Source organism: Lolium rigidum, chromosome 2, assembly GCF_022539505.1.
Source record: "Lolium rigidum isolate FL_2022 chromosome 2, APGP_CSIRO_Lrig_0.1, whole genome shotgun sequence".
NCBI lineage: Eukaryota > Viridiplantae > Streptophyta > Magnoliopsida > Poales > Poaceae > Lolium > Lolium rigidum.
Window position 1 is genome coordinate 253,255,660 of NC_061509.1, and position 16,677 is coordinate 253,272,336.

The 16,677-nt window shown below is 41.6% G+C and overlaps 3 protein-coding genes across 3 annotated transcripts; 2 read left to right on the top strand and 1 right to left on the bottom strand.

Annotated features, from left to right (window-relative positions):
- Positions 1-531: 531 nt before the first annotated feature.
- On the top strand, positions 532-2,424 carry LOC124688559 (universal stress protein PHOS32-like). Its single transcript, XM_047222220.1, has 4 exons — positions 532-870; positions 974-1,083; positions 1,908-2,026; positions 2,121-2,424. Exons 1-4 carry the CDS (start codon positions 690-692, stop codon positions 2,200-2,202), a joined length of 492 nt encoding a protein of 163 aa, XP_047078176.1. The 5' UTR covers positions 532-689; the 3' UTR covers positions 2,203-2,424.
- A 387-nt stretch (positions 2,425-2,811) lies between these two features.
- LOC124688560 (putative D-cysteine desulfhydrase 1, mitochondrial) lies at positions 2,812-6,032 on the bottom strand. The gene is made up of 10 exons (XM_047222221.1): positions 5,786-6,032; positions 5,540-5,605; positions 5,229-5,423; positions 5,031-5,141; positions 4,678-4,769; positions 4,100-4,189; positions 3,898-3,955; positions 3,715-3,828; positions 3,341-3,438; positions 2,812-3,142 (listed from the first exon to the last, which is right to left on the bottom strand). Exons 1-10 carry the CDS (start codon positions 6,017-6,019, stop codon positions 2,938-2,940), a joined length of 1,263 nt encoding a protein of 420 aa, XP_047078177.1. The 5' UTR covers positions 6,020-6,032; the 3' UTR covers positions 2,812-2,937.
- A 3,681-nt stretch (positions 6,033-9,713) lies between these two features.
- LOC124693281 (probable cyclic nucleotide-gated ion channel 20, chloroplastic) lies at positions 9,714-16,418 on the top strand. The gene is made up of 12 exons (XM_047226757.1): positions 9,714-10,154; positions 10,440-10,625; positions 11,277-11,375; positions 11,739-11,876; positions 12,567-12,818; positions 13,227-13,493; positions 13,688-13,833; positions 14,111-14,188; positions 14,951-15,080; positions 15,329-15,575; positions 15,661-15,823; positions 16,105-16,418. The coding sequence occupies exons 1-12, from the start codon at positions 9,720-9,722 to the stop codon at positions 16,256-16,258; spliced, it is 2,295 nt and encodes a 764-aa protein (XP_047082713.1). The 5' UTR covers positions 9,714-9,719; the 3' UTR covers positions 16,259-16,418.
- Positions 16,419-16,677: the final 259 nt, after the last annotated feature.

Consider the following 16,677-nt stretch of genomic DNA (forward strand, 5'->3'; position numbering starts at 1 on the left):
TGCCCTTTTGAAAGGGTATATACTTCTTCGGCCAAGTGGAAAGGGCACTAGCTTGAAAAGATCAATGTGTGTGACTGGGATGGTACTGTTTCCTAATATACCACATTGTGAAATCCGAGTTGTAATGGGCTTCCGCTAAGCCACATTAAGACCCGACCCTGTTCGGTTAATACATTTCTCAAGTGTATTGCAGTGATTGGAAGGGATTTTGGGGAATTTTGACTTATACTAGCAAAACATGCAGCCGAAAACCACGGCTGACAGGCGTTGTGGTTCCGGCTGGAGTTTTACTGAAAACTTGGACAAAGTCATTCCCGAGCTTTCCAGAGGGGCGGAGAGCCTTCTGGACACCGTCAATCTACCATCATAGCTTGCCTATCTGGCAAGGACCCAGCGGCCATGGAAAAGGAAAGAATCCGAGAAACAGTTCGTTCGAGGAACAAAGCCAATTCTTCTCTCTAAAGAAAGAAATGGAATAAAGCCAACCTAGTCTACAACTTCGCCATCAACAGAGGGCTCTATTTTGCTGGAGTCCAAACCACCTTAAATACCGCTGCTTGGGGCACAATCCTAACCCAGAAATAGCACTACACATACACACCTCTCCCAACACATCTTCTCTCCTCCCAGCTCCACCACCTTCGTCCAGCTTTTCCTTGAAAACTCACAGGGTACGCAGACAGGCAGACATGGCGTCCGAGAAGCAGCGCACCATTGGCGTGGCGATGGACTACTCGCCGTCCAGCAAGGCCGCGACCAAGTGGGTGGTCAGGAACCTGGTGAAGGCTGGCGACCGGATCATCCTGATCCACGTCCTCCCCAAAGGAGCAGACGCCAGCCACAAGGGGCTCTGGAAGAGCGCTGGTCCACGTATGTAACAACACCGAATTCTCAATTCTGTTCTGTTGCTCATGTTTTTCTACCTCGCAAAGATTGCAGCTGACACCGATGCTTGTGTTTCCCTGCACTGAAGCTCTGATCCCTCTGCTGGAGTTCATGGAGATGAACGCGCAGGCGAGGTACGGCGTCAACCCTGACAAGGAGGTACTGGAGATCCTGCAAGCTGAATCCAAGTCCAAGCAGGTAATACCTCTACGACAACGACTGAATTGCTCATAGGATTACCCTGCGACGCACTCTGCAGATGTGGCTGAAGTGCACTTCTTTTTATGCTCCCAATTCAGCAAACAATCTAGTACATTTCTAGTTTTCAACACATGCTACTTTCCCGCCTAACTATAGAACTGGTTCATGTTAACAGGAGTTATGCATGCATATACACCTGAATTCAAATTAAATGCGGAGTAGTTTTTTTTCGCGGGAGTTCGGAAATCATCTGCTTTGTCAGAATAATTATAACCAACAAGGAAATATGTGTCTAATTGATACGCGTACAGGAGCAAATCTAAACTGATGAAAATAAATAGTAGATACACCAGGTAATCATGCAGTATGGCTTGCCTAAACCTCACACTTGAGAAGAAACAGTTTACGAACATTACTTCTCCTATAACTTTTGCACAAGCCTACCTAGATCGCAGGAAATCCCTAGACAAAAAGTCAAAAAAATAGTACTACTTAAGCACTTATTAACATCAAATTCTACATTCCATCTAAAGCAAAACCGATTTTAGAAGGAAAAAGTTGTGCAGACAACTTTTGATGACTACAAAAAAGGAGCAGTAGATAAGAAATTATCTGCACAGCATATAACCCAATTTTGCTTCTGCTGCTTCCTTCACATTTTCCTGAGGTTACAGCCACGACGTAGTTCATGGTCCATTTTTGTGCTTTTGAAAAAAGTGTGACAAGGTTGCATTCCTTAAGTGGCTCAACTTTCTAGATAAACAATATTCTATCAGAATGTGCTGCTAATTGAAACAATGATTCCATGTCGGCTGGATCAGGTGGAAGTGCTGGCAAAAATATACTGGGGTGATGCAAGGGAGAAACTTTGTGAGGCAGTAGATGATCTCAAGGTGGACAATATTGTCCTTGGTTGCAGGGGATTAGGGCCTTTGAAAAGGTATCATCTGAACCTCTTCTTGATTAAATTTTGACTAGTCCTTGGCTAATAAATGTTTAATCATATTTCTACATCTCCTTGGACCTCAATGCAGGGCCCTGCTTGGAAGCGTCAGCAATTATGTAGTCAACAATGCAACCTGCCCAGTTACGGTGGTGCGTGGACCAACTGCATAATGCTTTTGCTTATCACATCTGGAATGGTGGACTAGTCTGTGTGTTCATTGGTCTGTTAGTGTTCTTCCATTCTCTGAGTTTATGAGATGATATTATTTACGAGGATGGTGATGTTTGGCTCTGGCAGTTCACCTTTTCAGATATTTGGTCATTGTTGTCAACTTTTCATATTGCAATTTCAGTGTGTTTTATTTGTTATCTCCTACTGCAACATTTCAGCCATTTCATATTACTATGTTTACAAAATTGTCTATAAATTTGTTCAGTACTGCAGTTTCATTTATGTGCACGACTAGGCAGCCCCACTAATGCTGAATGGTTACTAGTTTCCAAATGGCATACAGTGGGAAGGTTCCTTTTGTCTGTAAATTGTATTGGTTGCTTGCCAACAAAAGCCAGCAGAATTTGGGATCTTATTACTTGGCAGTTGATATATAGAATGGACGCAAGAAACAGCCCTGCTAGGCAACTCTCCGTAACATAAATACAGAATGGAAATATTCAAGACCATGTTCTCAAAAAGTAATCAAGAACAGGTATTATTTTTGTAACTGAAAACAAGAACGTGTACCAAAAATGTAAGAGAAATGGTATCTAGACATGAACACATGAAGCTTCAATTCCAAATGGCATAAACATGATCTTTATTCTTAAATTATATCAGTAGTATACAGCAAATGCTCTTAAGACAAATGAACGTCTGCAATAGTTGAAGATTTTTCTGGAGCATCTCAATCAGAACATCTTACCAGTGCCATCTTTGCGTGGGAGAGATTCTTCGAGATCCATTCTGCGCCAACTCCCAGCCAAAGATGACAGCTGATCAACCTTATCATACAACCCAAGAAGACCACCTGTATGGATAAAGAGGACTTTTCGCCCTTTCCACTTGGCTGGATTGCTAGACATGTCTTTCAGCATTCCATATACTCCCTTCCCACTGCAGAAAAAGAAATTAGGATATCGTCATTAAGAAACATAAATGGTAATCACAACAAAAGCAAGATAAACATTCAATCTCTTCATGAACTTTCTGGAAGGATCCTTGGTATTAGCTTATATGGACATAAAGAAAATCATTTGATACCTTTTCATTTATACAGGATATTGCATCACATACAAAAGGAAAGTATTGCACCTGTAGACTGGATCAAGCACAATGCCTGTTGCTGCTGCTATATCTTTAACAAACTTAAGCTCCTCGGTGGTGTTCATTGCATAACCTAAGCCCTTAGCCTGTCAAGCAGAAGTTACAGTAAAGCACCCAAATATTTCACAAAATTTACCAACTTAAAAGAATAGGATGAAATTAAATAGCGTTCCAGAACAAAAGAAAGTAAAGTGTGAAAAGAACAACTAGCAGCAGAAAAACCATGCCTGTGCACATGTAAACATGGTAGAGAATGTGCTCATATGCATCAACACACTGCAAACTTAACTTTTGGAGCTTATTGTCCAAAATCTTTTTACAAAAGAGGTACTATTAAATAATGAGCGATAAATTGTACTCACATCTTCAATGGTGACTATATCATGTGAATCCAAGCCAGATTGAAGTCCATCAATTAGGCCTTGAACATAGTCATAGAAGTATTCAGGGTCATCACAAACAGAGAACGCATGGACCTATCCTACAAGTGGATGATTAGTATGGGAACTTTAATGGGATGAGAAAATAACAAACAAGGCTCATACTTTTGCATTTAGGCTACTCAATTTTGATCCTAAAGCAAGGCCAGCAATGGTTCCACCACTGCACAAAGTACAAATGTACAATATCATCATGCCATAAAGATAAAATCTCACAATAGTCAGGATACATGCATGACATAATAGCTGAGTCCATACACATAACTACCCCATAACAAGTAAGGAATGCTGGGCGTTGATGAAATACCTGCCGCAGGCAACAACGATATCATCAAACTGAACATCACCAGATAACTGAATTTGCTGCTCAATTTCCCTTACTGCTTCAACATATCCCCTACATAAAAGTAGAACACAACATATGAGCATACGATCGAAACCTACAATTCTAATATCATTTGCATAAATTCCTGTGACCTATTTAAACTCCAACCCTTCTTTCTACGGCACATAATCTTACATTATTTTTTTAGAATCGCGTAATCTAAATTTATAAGTTATAACCATTCTCTTTAACAAAGCGTAACTATACTGTATTTTCTTCAGAATATGTGCACACATTGAAACGGGTCACAATTCGTAGTATTCTATGCTCCACTGGTTAACCACTGTATGATATATTACCCAGATCTTCTTGCTTATATGAGATCTAGTATGTTCAGTGCCTAGGCATCTCACAAAACCTAGCAAAATGGACTGATGTCCATTTGAAAAATTGCAGTAACCGATACTTCTCCAATGACCAATCTAGGAATAATATTCGTTAAGAAACCAGAAACATGTAATTACAGCATAACGCTGAGTATCAGAAGTATATGATAATACCAAGTTCCAAGTGAGTTGGATCCACCAACGGGAATCACGTATGGCTTCCGTCCTTCTTCCACAAGCCTCTTTTTAAGCAAGTCAGCTAAAGCCTATAACAAACAAGTTGATACTGTGGTAACTTCTTACGGAATACACAAGCTTGAAGCATAAGAAACAATTGGAAAGGAAAAAACGATCAGGCAGGAAGTTTTAATGAGCAGTAGCAAAAATGCATTTTATCAACAGGTGTACAGAGAACAGGCAGCCAAATCGCTAAGTACAATGGAGACAAATGATGACACTACTAAATATTATGATGAGAACTATGAAAAACTCAAGCAGTAACAAAGTACATCATGGGAAGAGCATACCACACTCCCAATTTTCCCATATTCTTCTTTTGAAACAAGATCAATGTGCGCTCCCAGCAGTCTCTCCACAAGGAGATTGCCGACCAGACCGGGGTCCTTATCCACAAGAAGCTGAAAATGTCCGACAAAGACCAGGTCAAACCAACTGCATTACCACACATCATTCTACCAATTTCACCTGACAAGCACGAAGATCACCTTGGAAGTACGCAGTATCAGGTAGCAATCAAGATTGAGATACTTGGCAGCCACCGCCGTGGCACGGCAATGATTGCTCTGGATGCCACCAACAGTGATAACGCAGTCGGCGCCCTGCGCGACGGCATCTGACAGCAGAAACTCGAGCTTCCGGACCTTGTTCCCGCTCAGCTGCATACCGGACAGGTCGTCCCGCTACAGTTTCACCAAAGCTCCCGTGTCAGCATACAAATGCCACTAAGCGTTTTATCTTGTACACTTGTGGTGCAGCCCTAGAAAAATGAACAGAATGGTGGTTCCTGATGCAGCACCTTGATCCATACTTCCGTGCCTTCTGGCAGGTTTGGCAGATTCCATTTGTGAATCGGGGTTGGGAACTGTTTCAGACACGAAAAGAAATACTCCATGGGTTAATACACACGAGTAAACGAGTGATCAGTCTACACACGATCTCTGGTGGATTTGAACTACGGCAAAGTCACCAAGTAATCAATCTAAGCCGCTTTGCGGGCCGCCAATTGGTCAGTAGAGCAGGTACGGGTCCAGTGGAAGCTTACCTGGCCGAGGGAGAAGATGTGGGAAGGGGCGAGGGAGAGGTGCGAGGCCCAGGACGGCGGCGCGTAGGGCTTCTTGGAGAGGAAGCTGCCGATTTGTGCTCCGGCGGGAGAGGCGGCGGAGACTCCTGCCATGCCGGTAGCGGCGACCGAGCTTCGCCGGCGGACGGCGGCGAGGCGGGAGCAGAGTGGGAGAGTGGAAGTGACGGCGAAGGGGAGGGACGGCCTGAGCAGCATGGGGGGATTGACCTATTCACACGAACTCGCCGGCGAATGGCGGCCGCACCAGCCCCGCCGCTGACGTGTCGGGGTCAGTTAGCGACTGTATGTTTTTTTTGTGTGTGATATAAACATGAAAAAGAATACGAGAGAAGTGCGATTTACCTCCTAAATTTGTTCCAGAGTTTAGCTTATAACCCTTAACTGTGTTTTGGCAAACTTTCACCCTTAAACTTTAAAAATCGTTCAAAATTACCTCTTTTAAAATTTTAACAGTTATTCATTCGGTTTTTCTTGCAACGTCAACATTTTATGTTCGTAAGTAACTAAGTACCAGTACATCACCATAGTAAACCATGTATTCCCTCTCTTCGGAGCACTCATGTTCCCCTTGTACCTGTTCGAGTTCGATTCTTCTTGTCTTCCTCGCTGGAACAAGGTAACGGCGATCACGAAATAGCGCTTCGGCCGGATAGGAAGACCAGGACTCTTGCGCCCACCCTCAACCAGCGTCCGCCCTCCACGCCTAGGGTTGAAAATGAAAGGGAAACTTTCCTTCTGTTTCCGAAGAAAAAGGAAATGGAGGGCCAAATACGGAAAATAAAGCGGCATTTGGAGGAAAAGAAACGAAAACGGAAAAATTATAAACGGACACGGAAAAGAAAACGAGGGAGCCCTTTCCGACGGAAAGGGAAACGGCGGAGGAAATTCCGGAAAAATAAATACGAAAAGTTTCCGGAAATATAACCTAGAGAGACCCGTGCATTTAGTAGGCCTACATTTACACATGAAACTGGGTTTGGCCACGTATCAAGTCCACTAATTACTCTAACCCTAATCACTTTGTATAATTACTTGTGCATGCAGCTGTTAAACTATGTGTTACTTTATGTAAGTTAAGTGATATATCTTGTCTTATTATTTTTTTTATTTATGTGTGTCTTTTAGTCTACAAATCAAGGTATTATGCCGCATTGTGTTGTGGCAAATATCCGTTTTCGTAACGTATCCACTACGTATCCGTTCTGTATTCATATCCGATGATTTTCGTTTTCATATTCGTTTCCGAGGTTTCCGATTTCATTTTCGATTCCGATAAGATAGAGGGAAACAAAAACGATAAAGCATGTTTCCGTTCGTTTCCGTTTCATTTTCAACCCTATCCACGCCCCTTGCCTGTGCCCAGCCTGTAGCCAGCACAAAAGCTATTTGGAGACAACACTGACTTTGAACATACTGCACACTGATGCGTATGATCCATGTGCGAGCAAGTAGGCACGTTTCTTCCTGGTTGATCCTTTGGCAAACATGCAGAAAAGTATCAGCTAATTTCTCACCTATTTAGCATCCAACGCATCAGATTCTTGGCGACTTAACAAGTGCTCTAGCAGCGGCCGATAGCATGAGGAGAGGCGGCCCTCGGCAGGAACCGGTGGCGCCGAGATCTAGCTGCCCAATCGATACTACCCTTTCTCGCTTGAACATACCAGTAAAGGAGACTAGACCGATCATCTCATCGCTTTTGCGGTAGATGCATGTATGAGTACGGGAACACAAATGTATTTTTGACCGACACATTCGGGAAAATGCTGATGTAGGAAGAAAAACCAGATCAACATGGCCGAAGGGGCAATTCTGAACGGTTTTTAGAATTTATTTAGGGTTGAAGATTGAACTAAATCATAGTCGAGGGTTATCAATTGAACTTTGAGACAAATTTAGGAGGGTAAATTGGACTTCTCTAAAAAAAATAGTTAGCCAAATAGCTAATTATTAGGCCAAACAGGTCCCTTATAAAATTATGAATTCGAACAAGTGTTTCCATGCCTCTAAATTTTTGCGGTGGTTAACTGAAACTTTTTGTGGCCAACCTTCTAAGAGTATGAAATGAAACTAGTGTTTCCATGCTTCTAATTTTTTTGAAATGGTTAATAACTAAAGCTCCTACGTGTGAAAAGTCTCAGAGGAGTGAACCCACCCAGGAGAGCGAGGAGATCAAACAAAAGTGAATTTAAAGTGTCACCTACTCACTCGCTAGTTTTTTTGGGGGTCGAAACCACTGTCATTGCCACAAATAGAAAAATGACCTCGACGTCTCACTAAATCCGACTTTGAAGGAGCAGACGAAGTAGATAGATAAGAGGAAGACATGTAAACATTGTACACTCTACTGCCTTGATTTTCTTTTATAAGGCAGTTTTGGTAAGCAAATTAAGCTTGTGAAACCGTCTTTATAAAGGGGACAGAGGAAGTAGTACTTACTAAACTGAACATGCTTACAAGCAAACGTGCTAAGCATGTACGTAGTATGTTACTCACACTCCGTTTCTAAAAGAACTTCCCAACAATATACTCACACTCCGTTTCTAAAAGAACTTCCCAACTTTTTCTAGAAATGGATGAATCTGTAGCTAAAAGATATCCATGCACCCCCGTATCTAGATAAAGTTGGAAAGCATTCTTAGGAACGGAGAGAGAGAGCTATTATTGTAATGTGAACCTCTGGAACTTCGAGAATCGATTTGGTCATCAACTAGACCATCACAAAAGTACCGATCCTTGACGATGATGAACTGTCAAAGGAACAAATATGCCGTCTCCCGGCCGCAAAAACAGGTTCTGAATAAATACGAGGCGCCACGTGCCAAATTCTCACCGTCTTCATCAGCGTTTTTGGTCCCGAGAAGACCAGAACAGCACGCCTCCATCGGCCCATCCCCAGGTGGCGCCGCGGTAGCGAGCCTCTCTGGGCGGCGCGTGACGGTCGCTCGCACCGTCCCGCACCCTACGTAGTGAGACTGAATTCGCGGTCCCACCGGCCCACGCGCTTCACGCCGCCCACCCTGTCAGCGAGATAAGTACGGCTGCAAAACCCTCACTCCGGGCTGAGACGTCTGTTGACTCCTTGCTCCTCTCGCAGTCTGCTTAGCGGCGAAGCCAAATAAAAAACGGCTGAAAAACCAGGAGAAAAGCACAATCCTCGCTCGCTCTCTTCGCGGTCCGAAATCCGGAGCTGCGGCAGTGGGAGCAGATTGCCACTCCCCCGCCTCCGCCGCTGGCCGGGAACGCTGCCGGGGAGCGGCTCGCCGGGTCGGTGCGTTTCTTCCCCCCTTTTCCTGTGCGTTTTTCTTGTACTGGAAGATGAGTTCTGGATTCTAGGGCGTTTTTTTTTCTTGGGATGTTAAGTTTCGAGTGATTTCTGGCGTTCTCCGGGGATTCGCAATGCGGCGGCGGCGCCGGAGATTGGGGGTGAACCGGGTTATTTTTGGAATGTTCCGTAGAATTTGCGTCCCGGGATACGATTCCCCGGACGGATTTCCTGCCCCTTTTTAGCGTTTTCCTTCCGTCTATTTGAGATTTGGGGGTTCAGGGAGCCGATTCTGTGGGCGCTGTTTTACTGGCATAGGTAAATCTATTTTCCACACCTAATTTTCCCCGTCTTCTTCTCTTCTCTTCTTTTCTCTTCTATTCTCTTCTGGGGTTTATGGGGATGCTCCAGTAGCCGTCAAATCTCGGTATGCTTGGCTTGTGCGTTTCCAGTTCCTTATATATTTTCAGAACAGACCAAATCGTTTCCAGTTCCTCCTCTTACGGTTCAATTTTATTATTCTACAGTTCCTGCTCTCGCTCGTAAGTGTAATTTACTGTACCATATGTTTCAGCCGTTCCACAGTCTTGATGTGCTAATAGAGAACCAATATGTCCGCAGGGTTAACCGATGGCCGATCAGGAGCGAGATGACATCCCGATGCTGCTACGAAACGTGGAGCTCCCAAAATTCCCCCGGAGCACGTCGATGTGCATGCCGATGAGGGACGAGGACTACGAGGAGGACACCTACGTGCCCCACACCGGCCCTCTGTCCAGCCAGCCGCCGGCCCAGACTGTGTCGGGCAACCCGTTTGTCGGCAGGCGCACGCCGGACAGGCCGCCGCGGCACCCGCAGGTGAAGCCGGTCAGCAAGCCGCAGGCTGTCATGCCGGAGGAGGCTGGGGGGAACAGGTGGTCTCACGGTGGGGATGGTCCCAAGAACGAGCATCTGATGATGTCAGGGCCTTTGGGGCAATGTGATAATCCGGATTGTGTCAACTGCCCTCCTGCGTGCAAGAACAAGAGATACTTTCAGAGAGCTCCGCATCATTTTGACAATAAGGTGGTTTGGTTTTCCCTGCTACCTAAATGGTGTTCTAAATTACATGACTCGCTTCATACTTGATAATTATGCTTAGATCAGTCCACCATTTCTTCTTTTAGTAAAACAACCTATCATGAGTACCTATGTCTCATTTTTTTAAATAAGTGATCAAGATTCTAGTTGAGGTTTAGTTATTAGCTTGTTTGTCTAGCTAGATTTTCTTTATACGATGATTGATAGTGTCTAGAACCTTTATTGCTGTTGAACTGGTGTATTGATGTGTTTCTCTTTGCTCCTTTCAAGTTCCATAATATTCTCTATGCTCACCAACGTGGGTGGAAGAAGAGCATTGAGCGTTTCCTTTCATACATCCCGATCATGAATCCACACGCCAAGATTGTTCAACAGTGGAACCAATTCTTTGTGATATCCTGTCTGGTTGCCATCTTCATCGATCCTCTGTTCTTCTTCCTATTGTCAGTACAAAAGGTAATTGTGTACCAACTCCATTCTTTTCTACATCTTTTTTTCTGAGAAAATAGCAGGATCACTGTATTTGAGATAAGTAGATTTAGAAGCATTGTACGTCTGTAAGATTTAGGCTTGCCAGTCCACACCTTTCAGCATTATTTTTCTACTTCCATGCTAAACATTATTCTATGTCTGCCGTTGCTCTTTATTTTAATTAAACCTCAGTTGTGGTGCTTGTTACTGATGTTGGGAGAGCTTGTCAGTTGTCACATTTATAGAGTAGATATCCTGTTTTCTTTTTTGAGCTGAAACATGTCCTGTTGCAGTCTTGTATTACACCATACTTTCAACTCCATGGGTTGATATCTACTGTGGTGATAGTGGTAGGAGCAATAAGGTTTATGACATTTGCTGGGAGGTACACATCCTCGGAAGTCATACGATAGACACATTAAGAGTTGACATCTATTGGGGTGATAGAGGTAGGAGCAATAAGGTTCATGACATTTTTTTGGGACACACTTACCCTCGAAAGTGATATTATAGAGACAATAATCCAGTTGTTGTAGGAACTTGTAATATGTGGTGGTATCAGTGAATACTAGATGTTCTTGCAGTAACTCTGATCAAAGCAGACCACACTTATCATTTTGAATTGGCTTAATGCAGGATAACAAATGCATAGTGTTGAACTGGAAGTTCGCTACAGGGCTTGCCGTTGTGAGAAGTGTTTCTGATGCTATTTATTTTATGCACATGCTTCTTCAGGTAAGTGGTTAATTAGTTGTGATATTTTATAATACAGACAAAGCTTCACATTTTATGAACCATGAATCAAGTAGGTACAAAATGAAATAATGTGAATGACATTTTTAACTTGGTATCCATGCTGAGTGTACTATCGACCTTAACGCTTTGTTGATTGTACTAATTTGATTGAATATTTTTTATCAGCTTGTTAATTGGTTTGGCATGCTACTAGTGTATATTAAATTTTGGAGACAATAGTTGAGCACTTAGTTCTTCCATGAAAGAAATATCTTGTCAAGTTAAAAAATAGACCACCTTATTTGTTACTTTGGTCTTGTAAAAGGTGATAATTATAAACATAAAGATGAACTTCTCTTTCAGTTCAGACTGGCTTATGTGGCTCCAGAGTCGAGAGTCGTGGGAGCTGGAGATTTAGTTGATGAGCCAAAGAAAATTGCTGTTCATTATCTCCGGGGACATTTTTTACTTGATTTCTTCGTCGTGCTTCCACTTCCTCAGGTAAGTGCCTTGTCTATCTACATCTGTACCAGTGGTTTTATACATCGAGCTTCCTCATGTCACTCCTAGCAAAGACTATTGTTATGTGCGCCAAAACATTTTGTTTTACAAACACATTGAACATACATGTCAGTTACGTGTGCCAAAACACATTGAGCATTTTGACTTCGGCTGTGCATGTTAGTTGTGTGTGCCAAAATATTTTGTTCTCAGACACAATTTGAAAGTAGACTTATTGAACATTTTGACTTACTTTGGTTGTATGTTAGTTAGGGAGTAGGCGAGTCATTTTTTTTTAAAAAAAATAGACATTTTGACATGACACTATCTATGCTGCATTCCTGAAATGTTGACCTGTAACCAATTATTTAGGGCATAGTTTAGTGACTATAAGAAAGCACAATAAATTCCATGCTGACACAGGATCAACGCATTTGAGCTAAGCTGATAATAACTTGCTGTTTCCTGATATATTTGCATGCATGCAAATTCCTTTGAAGCATTAGATCTGATTCTACGTCTACGGATGCTTCTCATCTGATTACTGTTCCAGTTGCTTGTCTAAACTGGCTTGATCTCCTTTCCAAGTTCATTGCCCATAGACAATCATTTAAACAGTTTTGAGTATTTGTGAACGATCTTGCTATCTTCATGATTTGTGCTAAAAAAATTCTTCATTATTTGTTGAAGGTGATGATATTGGTAGTCATTCCTAGATATGTTGGGTTATCAACAGCAGACATCGCCAAGAATTATTTGCGTGTCACTGTTCTTCTTCAGTATGTCCCCCGCATCATCAGATTTGTACCATTGCTTGGTGGCAATCAGTCTGCCACTGGATTCATATTTGAGTCAGCATGGGCTAATTTTGTGATCAACCTTCTAATGTTTGTTATGTCGGGACATGTTGTTGGTTCATGTTGGTACCTTTTCGGATTACAGGTTAGTTCATTTTCATTTTCGTTGCAATTTGCACGCACATTTATGACATGTATTTGCAAAAGCAAATGTTCAAATTTAGATAATCGTAACAATTGACTTATTCACTTGTATTTTACTAGGTTGGAAATATTAGATGTTTTCATTGTAATAAAGAATGGTCGAGAAGTCACATCCAGTTGCATTCAGTTGTATATGCTCTGCATTTTAATATGAAAAAAATGAGATAGAAACTACCATATACCCTGCTCAATTTGATGTCTACTATTTGCAGAGTTATATCAACTTCCGTAGTTATCCTTATCATAAGTTAATAGAGTTGCACAATTAATATGTAGCAGATGTTGCCGTTAATAAAGACCAGTAGAGATATGTTAATATTATTTTTCTTCTGGTCATATTTTGTCACAGAGGGTTAACCAATGCCTACAAAATGCCTGTTCCGCATCCAAAATTCCATCCTGTGAGGTTTTTCGAGACTGCGGACGCGACTTTGATACTGTGGGGCAACCTGGGTTAAATTGGCAGAAGTGGTATAATGATTCTGCCTCAACATCATGTTTCAATACTGGAGATGGTTCTACTTTCAAATACGGCATTTATCAGGAAGCTGTTATGCTGGCTACAAAACGCAGTGCTATTACACGTTATATATATTCATTATTTTGGGGGTTTCAGGTATTTGACTTCTCTTGCTCGTGTTCTTCCATTTCAATTAAGTTTCCCATTTGTACATTTGACATGTATGGTTAACACACTGTTCCACAATACTCTTCTGAATGTTTTTACCTTATCTTATCTCCGTCCTAAGCATTTTAAACCATCTATCCCTGACCAAATTTTATGTTTCTATGTAAATGGTTTAATTTCAGCAAATAAGCACTTTAGCTGGAAATCTTGTCCCAAGTTACTTCGAAGGAGAAGTTCTCTTCACTATGGCTATTGTTGGTTTGGGACTGCTGCTTTTTGCACTACTTATCGGAAACATGCAAAATTTTCTCCAGGCTCTTGGAAGTCGGTATGCGGCTATACCACGGGCTTATTTATCATGCAATAGTATCCACCTGTTTGTCAATGAACTCACCCTGCCTTTCCATGGAAACCTCATGCTAATTATTTCATTACTGTGCGCCATGGCACCATGCCTTTCCATGGAAGCCTCATGCAATAGTATCCATCTTTTTGTCAATGAACTCACCCTGCATTTCCATGGAAACCTTCATATTGAGCAGTGGAATCAACTATTTGTAGTAATATTGGATCTTGTTGTATGAAGTCCTCTTGCCTTTTCGTAGGAAACTGGAAATGCAACTTCGACGGCGTGATGTTGAGAAGTGGATGAGCCATAGACGATTGCCTGAAGAATTGAGAAGGTTTTCTTAGCAATAATTAAACAAATATTATTATTTACATGCGCCTTGGTCTTTTACAGTTGTAACACAGACAACGGCCCTTTGATATTTTTTTATATACTCCCTCCGTTCTGAAATAGTCTACATTCTAGCCTCAAATTTTGTTCTGAAATACTCTACATTCTAGCTTTTAGTCAACAACAACACTGAAAACAAAGTGGTTTTGCTCTCTTTATTGGTTGTTGTTATTTTCAATGTAGCTTGAATTGGTTGTTCGCATATCTAAGTAGTACTAATAAATGCAATACTAGTTTGTCTCATTTTTTCTAAAATGTAGATTAAATCAGAACGGAGGGAGTATATTTTACATGTTTCTATTCTGCTTATTTTGTTTTTCATGCAGCATGAACTTGTTTTCTCGTACATTTGTGTTTCTGCTGTTTGAATAGAAATAGTGACTTCCCAAATACTGCTCTTGTCAATTTTTCATGTCTCTTATCTTTAAACTTTATGAAATGCCATTTATTTTGTTCTGTGGGAACGAGTAATGTCTATTGTATTTTACGAACAATATTTAACAGAAACGGAACAATGATTTGGTACACGTTCCAAGTTGGCATGTAAGTAGTTAACCTCCATACGCAGGACATGTGCCATCTAATGACAATGTCCATGAGAACCTGATATGTGGTTTGGAATTTCTTTTTCATGTTGTTATAATCACTAGGTGTTTTACTTCTACACTTCAAAGATAGTAACCTTTGAAGTTATCTGAATGTACAGGAGGGTTAGACATGCAGAAAGGTTCACCTGGGCAGCTACTCAAGGAGTAAACGAAGAGGAGCTTTTAAGTAATTTACCAGAAGATATCCAAAGGGACATACGGCGACACTTCTTTAGATTCCTTAATAAGGTTCATTGTAACTTTGCTGCCATTATTTACATTTGATGAACAAAACATGGAAATATTAAATAAAATTGAGATGTCCACTAAATGGGTGATCCCCATGTGAATTAGACCTTATATTTTTCCCTAGAAATAAGAGGTATGTAGTTAATCTGAATCTGTTCAGGTTGTATGTTCACCTTAGTATCTATGCCTGCCTGATAATGACCTCCCTCTCACCTCGTAAAGAATCCCTGAGTGTGATTATTTTGCAGGTTCGATTGTTCACCTTGATGGATTGGCCAATCTTGGATGCTATCTGTGACAAATTAAGACAAAACTTATATATTAGTGGGAGTGACATCCTTTATCAAGGTGGCCCTGTTGACAAAATGGTTTTCATAGTGAGAGGTAAGTTAGAAAGCATCAGCGCTGATGGTAGCAGGGCTCCATTACATGATGGAGATGTATGTGGAGAGGAGCTCCTCACATGGTACTTGGAACACTCTTCAGCAAATAAAGGTCTACAATTTCTTGCCTGCATTCCTGTATTTATACTATATAGTAGTTCATAATTGTAACCGCACATGGACTGCGACTGTTTCAGATGGCGGGAAAAGCAGATTCCATGGTATGCGCTTGGTTGCTATTCGTACTGTGACATGTTTAACAAATGTTGAAGCTTTTGTACTTAGAGCAAGTGACCTCGAACAAGTTACTTCCCAGTTTGCACGGTTCTTGCGCAATCCACGAGTGCAGGGAGCGATCAGGTAGCCATTTGCTTGTCTCATTAGCTATTGTATGATTGTCACATTCCTGCTTACTAGGATAAAAGTTGAGTTCTACTTGAATTTTTTGGATGCTGAGGATGTTGAGGCTGTTGTTTTGAGTATCTATATTGCTTTGAAAATATGATTGACTTAATTACTTTGCCATTTTATTGATTTGATTAAAATTGTCAGCCATATTCTTCTATGGTACTCTTCTGAACTCCTATGTATTACTCTGTTGACTGATGCTTGAACCTCAATGCTTCAACTATATTCAACAGGTATGAATCGCCCTACTGGAGGACCATTGCTGCAGCGCGCATCCAAGTTGCATGGAGGTACCGTAAGAGGCGACTAAAGCGAGCAGAAAGATCAAGGCCGAGCGAAGAACCTGATCGTAAACCTACATGGTCTCATTATGCTTTTCAGCATTGATAGAGGGGCTGATAGTCTGCCTAAGTAGATACTAACCACCCGTGCAGTTCTAGACTATAGCTGCCAGAAATCCTGAATTCCTTGTTGGAATGTAACCCGTGCTGTTAAAGTTTTTTGGCTTTCCCGTTCTCTGATATTGTAGCTCCAGAGGTGTGAAAACTAATCTTCTGTATATAGTAAGAAATTATTTCTTTTTGGCCATCCAGTTTCTCTATGCATGGCTTTGTTTAGCATGAAATTATTCGTTTGTGAAATCCTAGGACCACTGCAAAACTGTGGGTCGGTCAGCTCCATTTCATTGTTGGTCAGATGCTATTGATCTGGAACCGACTTTTGATGTTGGGTTTCTACAAGAGTATTGAAATTGCCTGATGTCTTACGGAATGTTTGTAAGTGCATTCCTCACAAAATGTATATCA

Coding starts and splice junctions, on each gene's coding strand:
- LOC124688559 (XM_047222220.1), top strand. CDS start 690: ATGGCGTCCGAGAAGCAGCGCACCATTGGCGTGGCGATGGACTACTCG. Junction 871..973: donor CTGGAAGAGCGCTGGTCCAC/GTATGTAACAAC, acceptor CCTGCACTGAAG/CTCTGATCCCTCTGCTGGAG. Junction 2,027..2,120: donor GGATTAGGGCCTTTGAAAAG/GTATCATCTGAA, acceptor ACCTCAATGCAG/GGCCCTGCTTGGAAGCGTCA.
- LOC124688560 (XM_047222221.1), bottom strand. CDS start 6,019: ATGCTGCTCAGGCCGTCCCTCCCCTTCGCCGTCACTTCCACTCTCCCA. Junction 4,190..4,677: donor TCCAACTCACTTGGAACTTG/GTATTATCATAT, acceptor ACTTTTATGTAG/GGGATATGTTGAAGCAGTAA. Junction 3,143..3,340: donor GTGCTTGATCCAGTCTACAG/GTGCAATACTTT, acceptor CTTTTTCTGCAG/TGGGAAGGGAGTATATGGAA.
- LOC124693281 (XM_047226757.1), top strand. CDS start 9,720: ATGGCCGATCAGGAGCGAGATGACATCCCGATGCTGCTACGAAACGTG. Junction 11,376..11,738: donor TTATGCACATGCTTCTTCAG/GTAAGTGGTTAA, acceptor CTTCTCTTTCAG/TTCAGACTGGCTTATGTGGC. Junction 14,189..14,950: donor TTGCCTGAAGAATTGAGAAG/GTTTTCTTAGCA, acceptor CTGAATGTACAG/GAGGGTTAGACATGCAGAAA.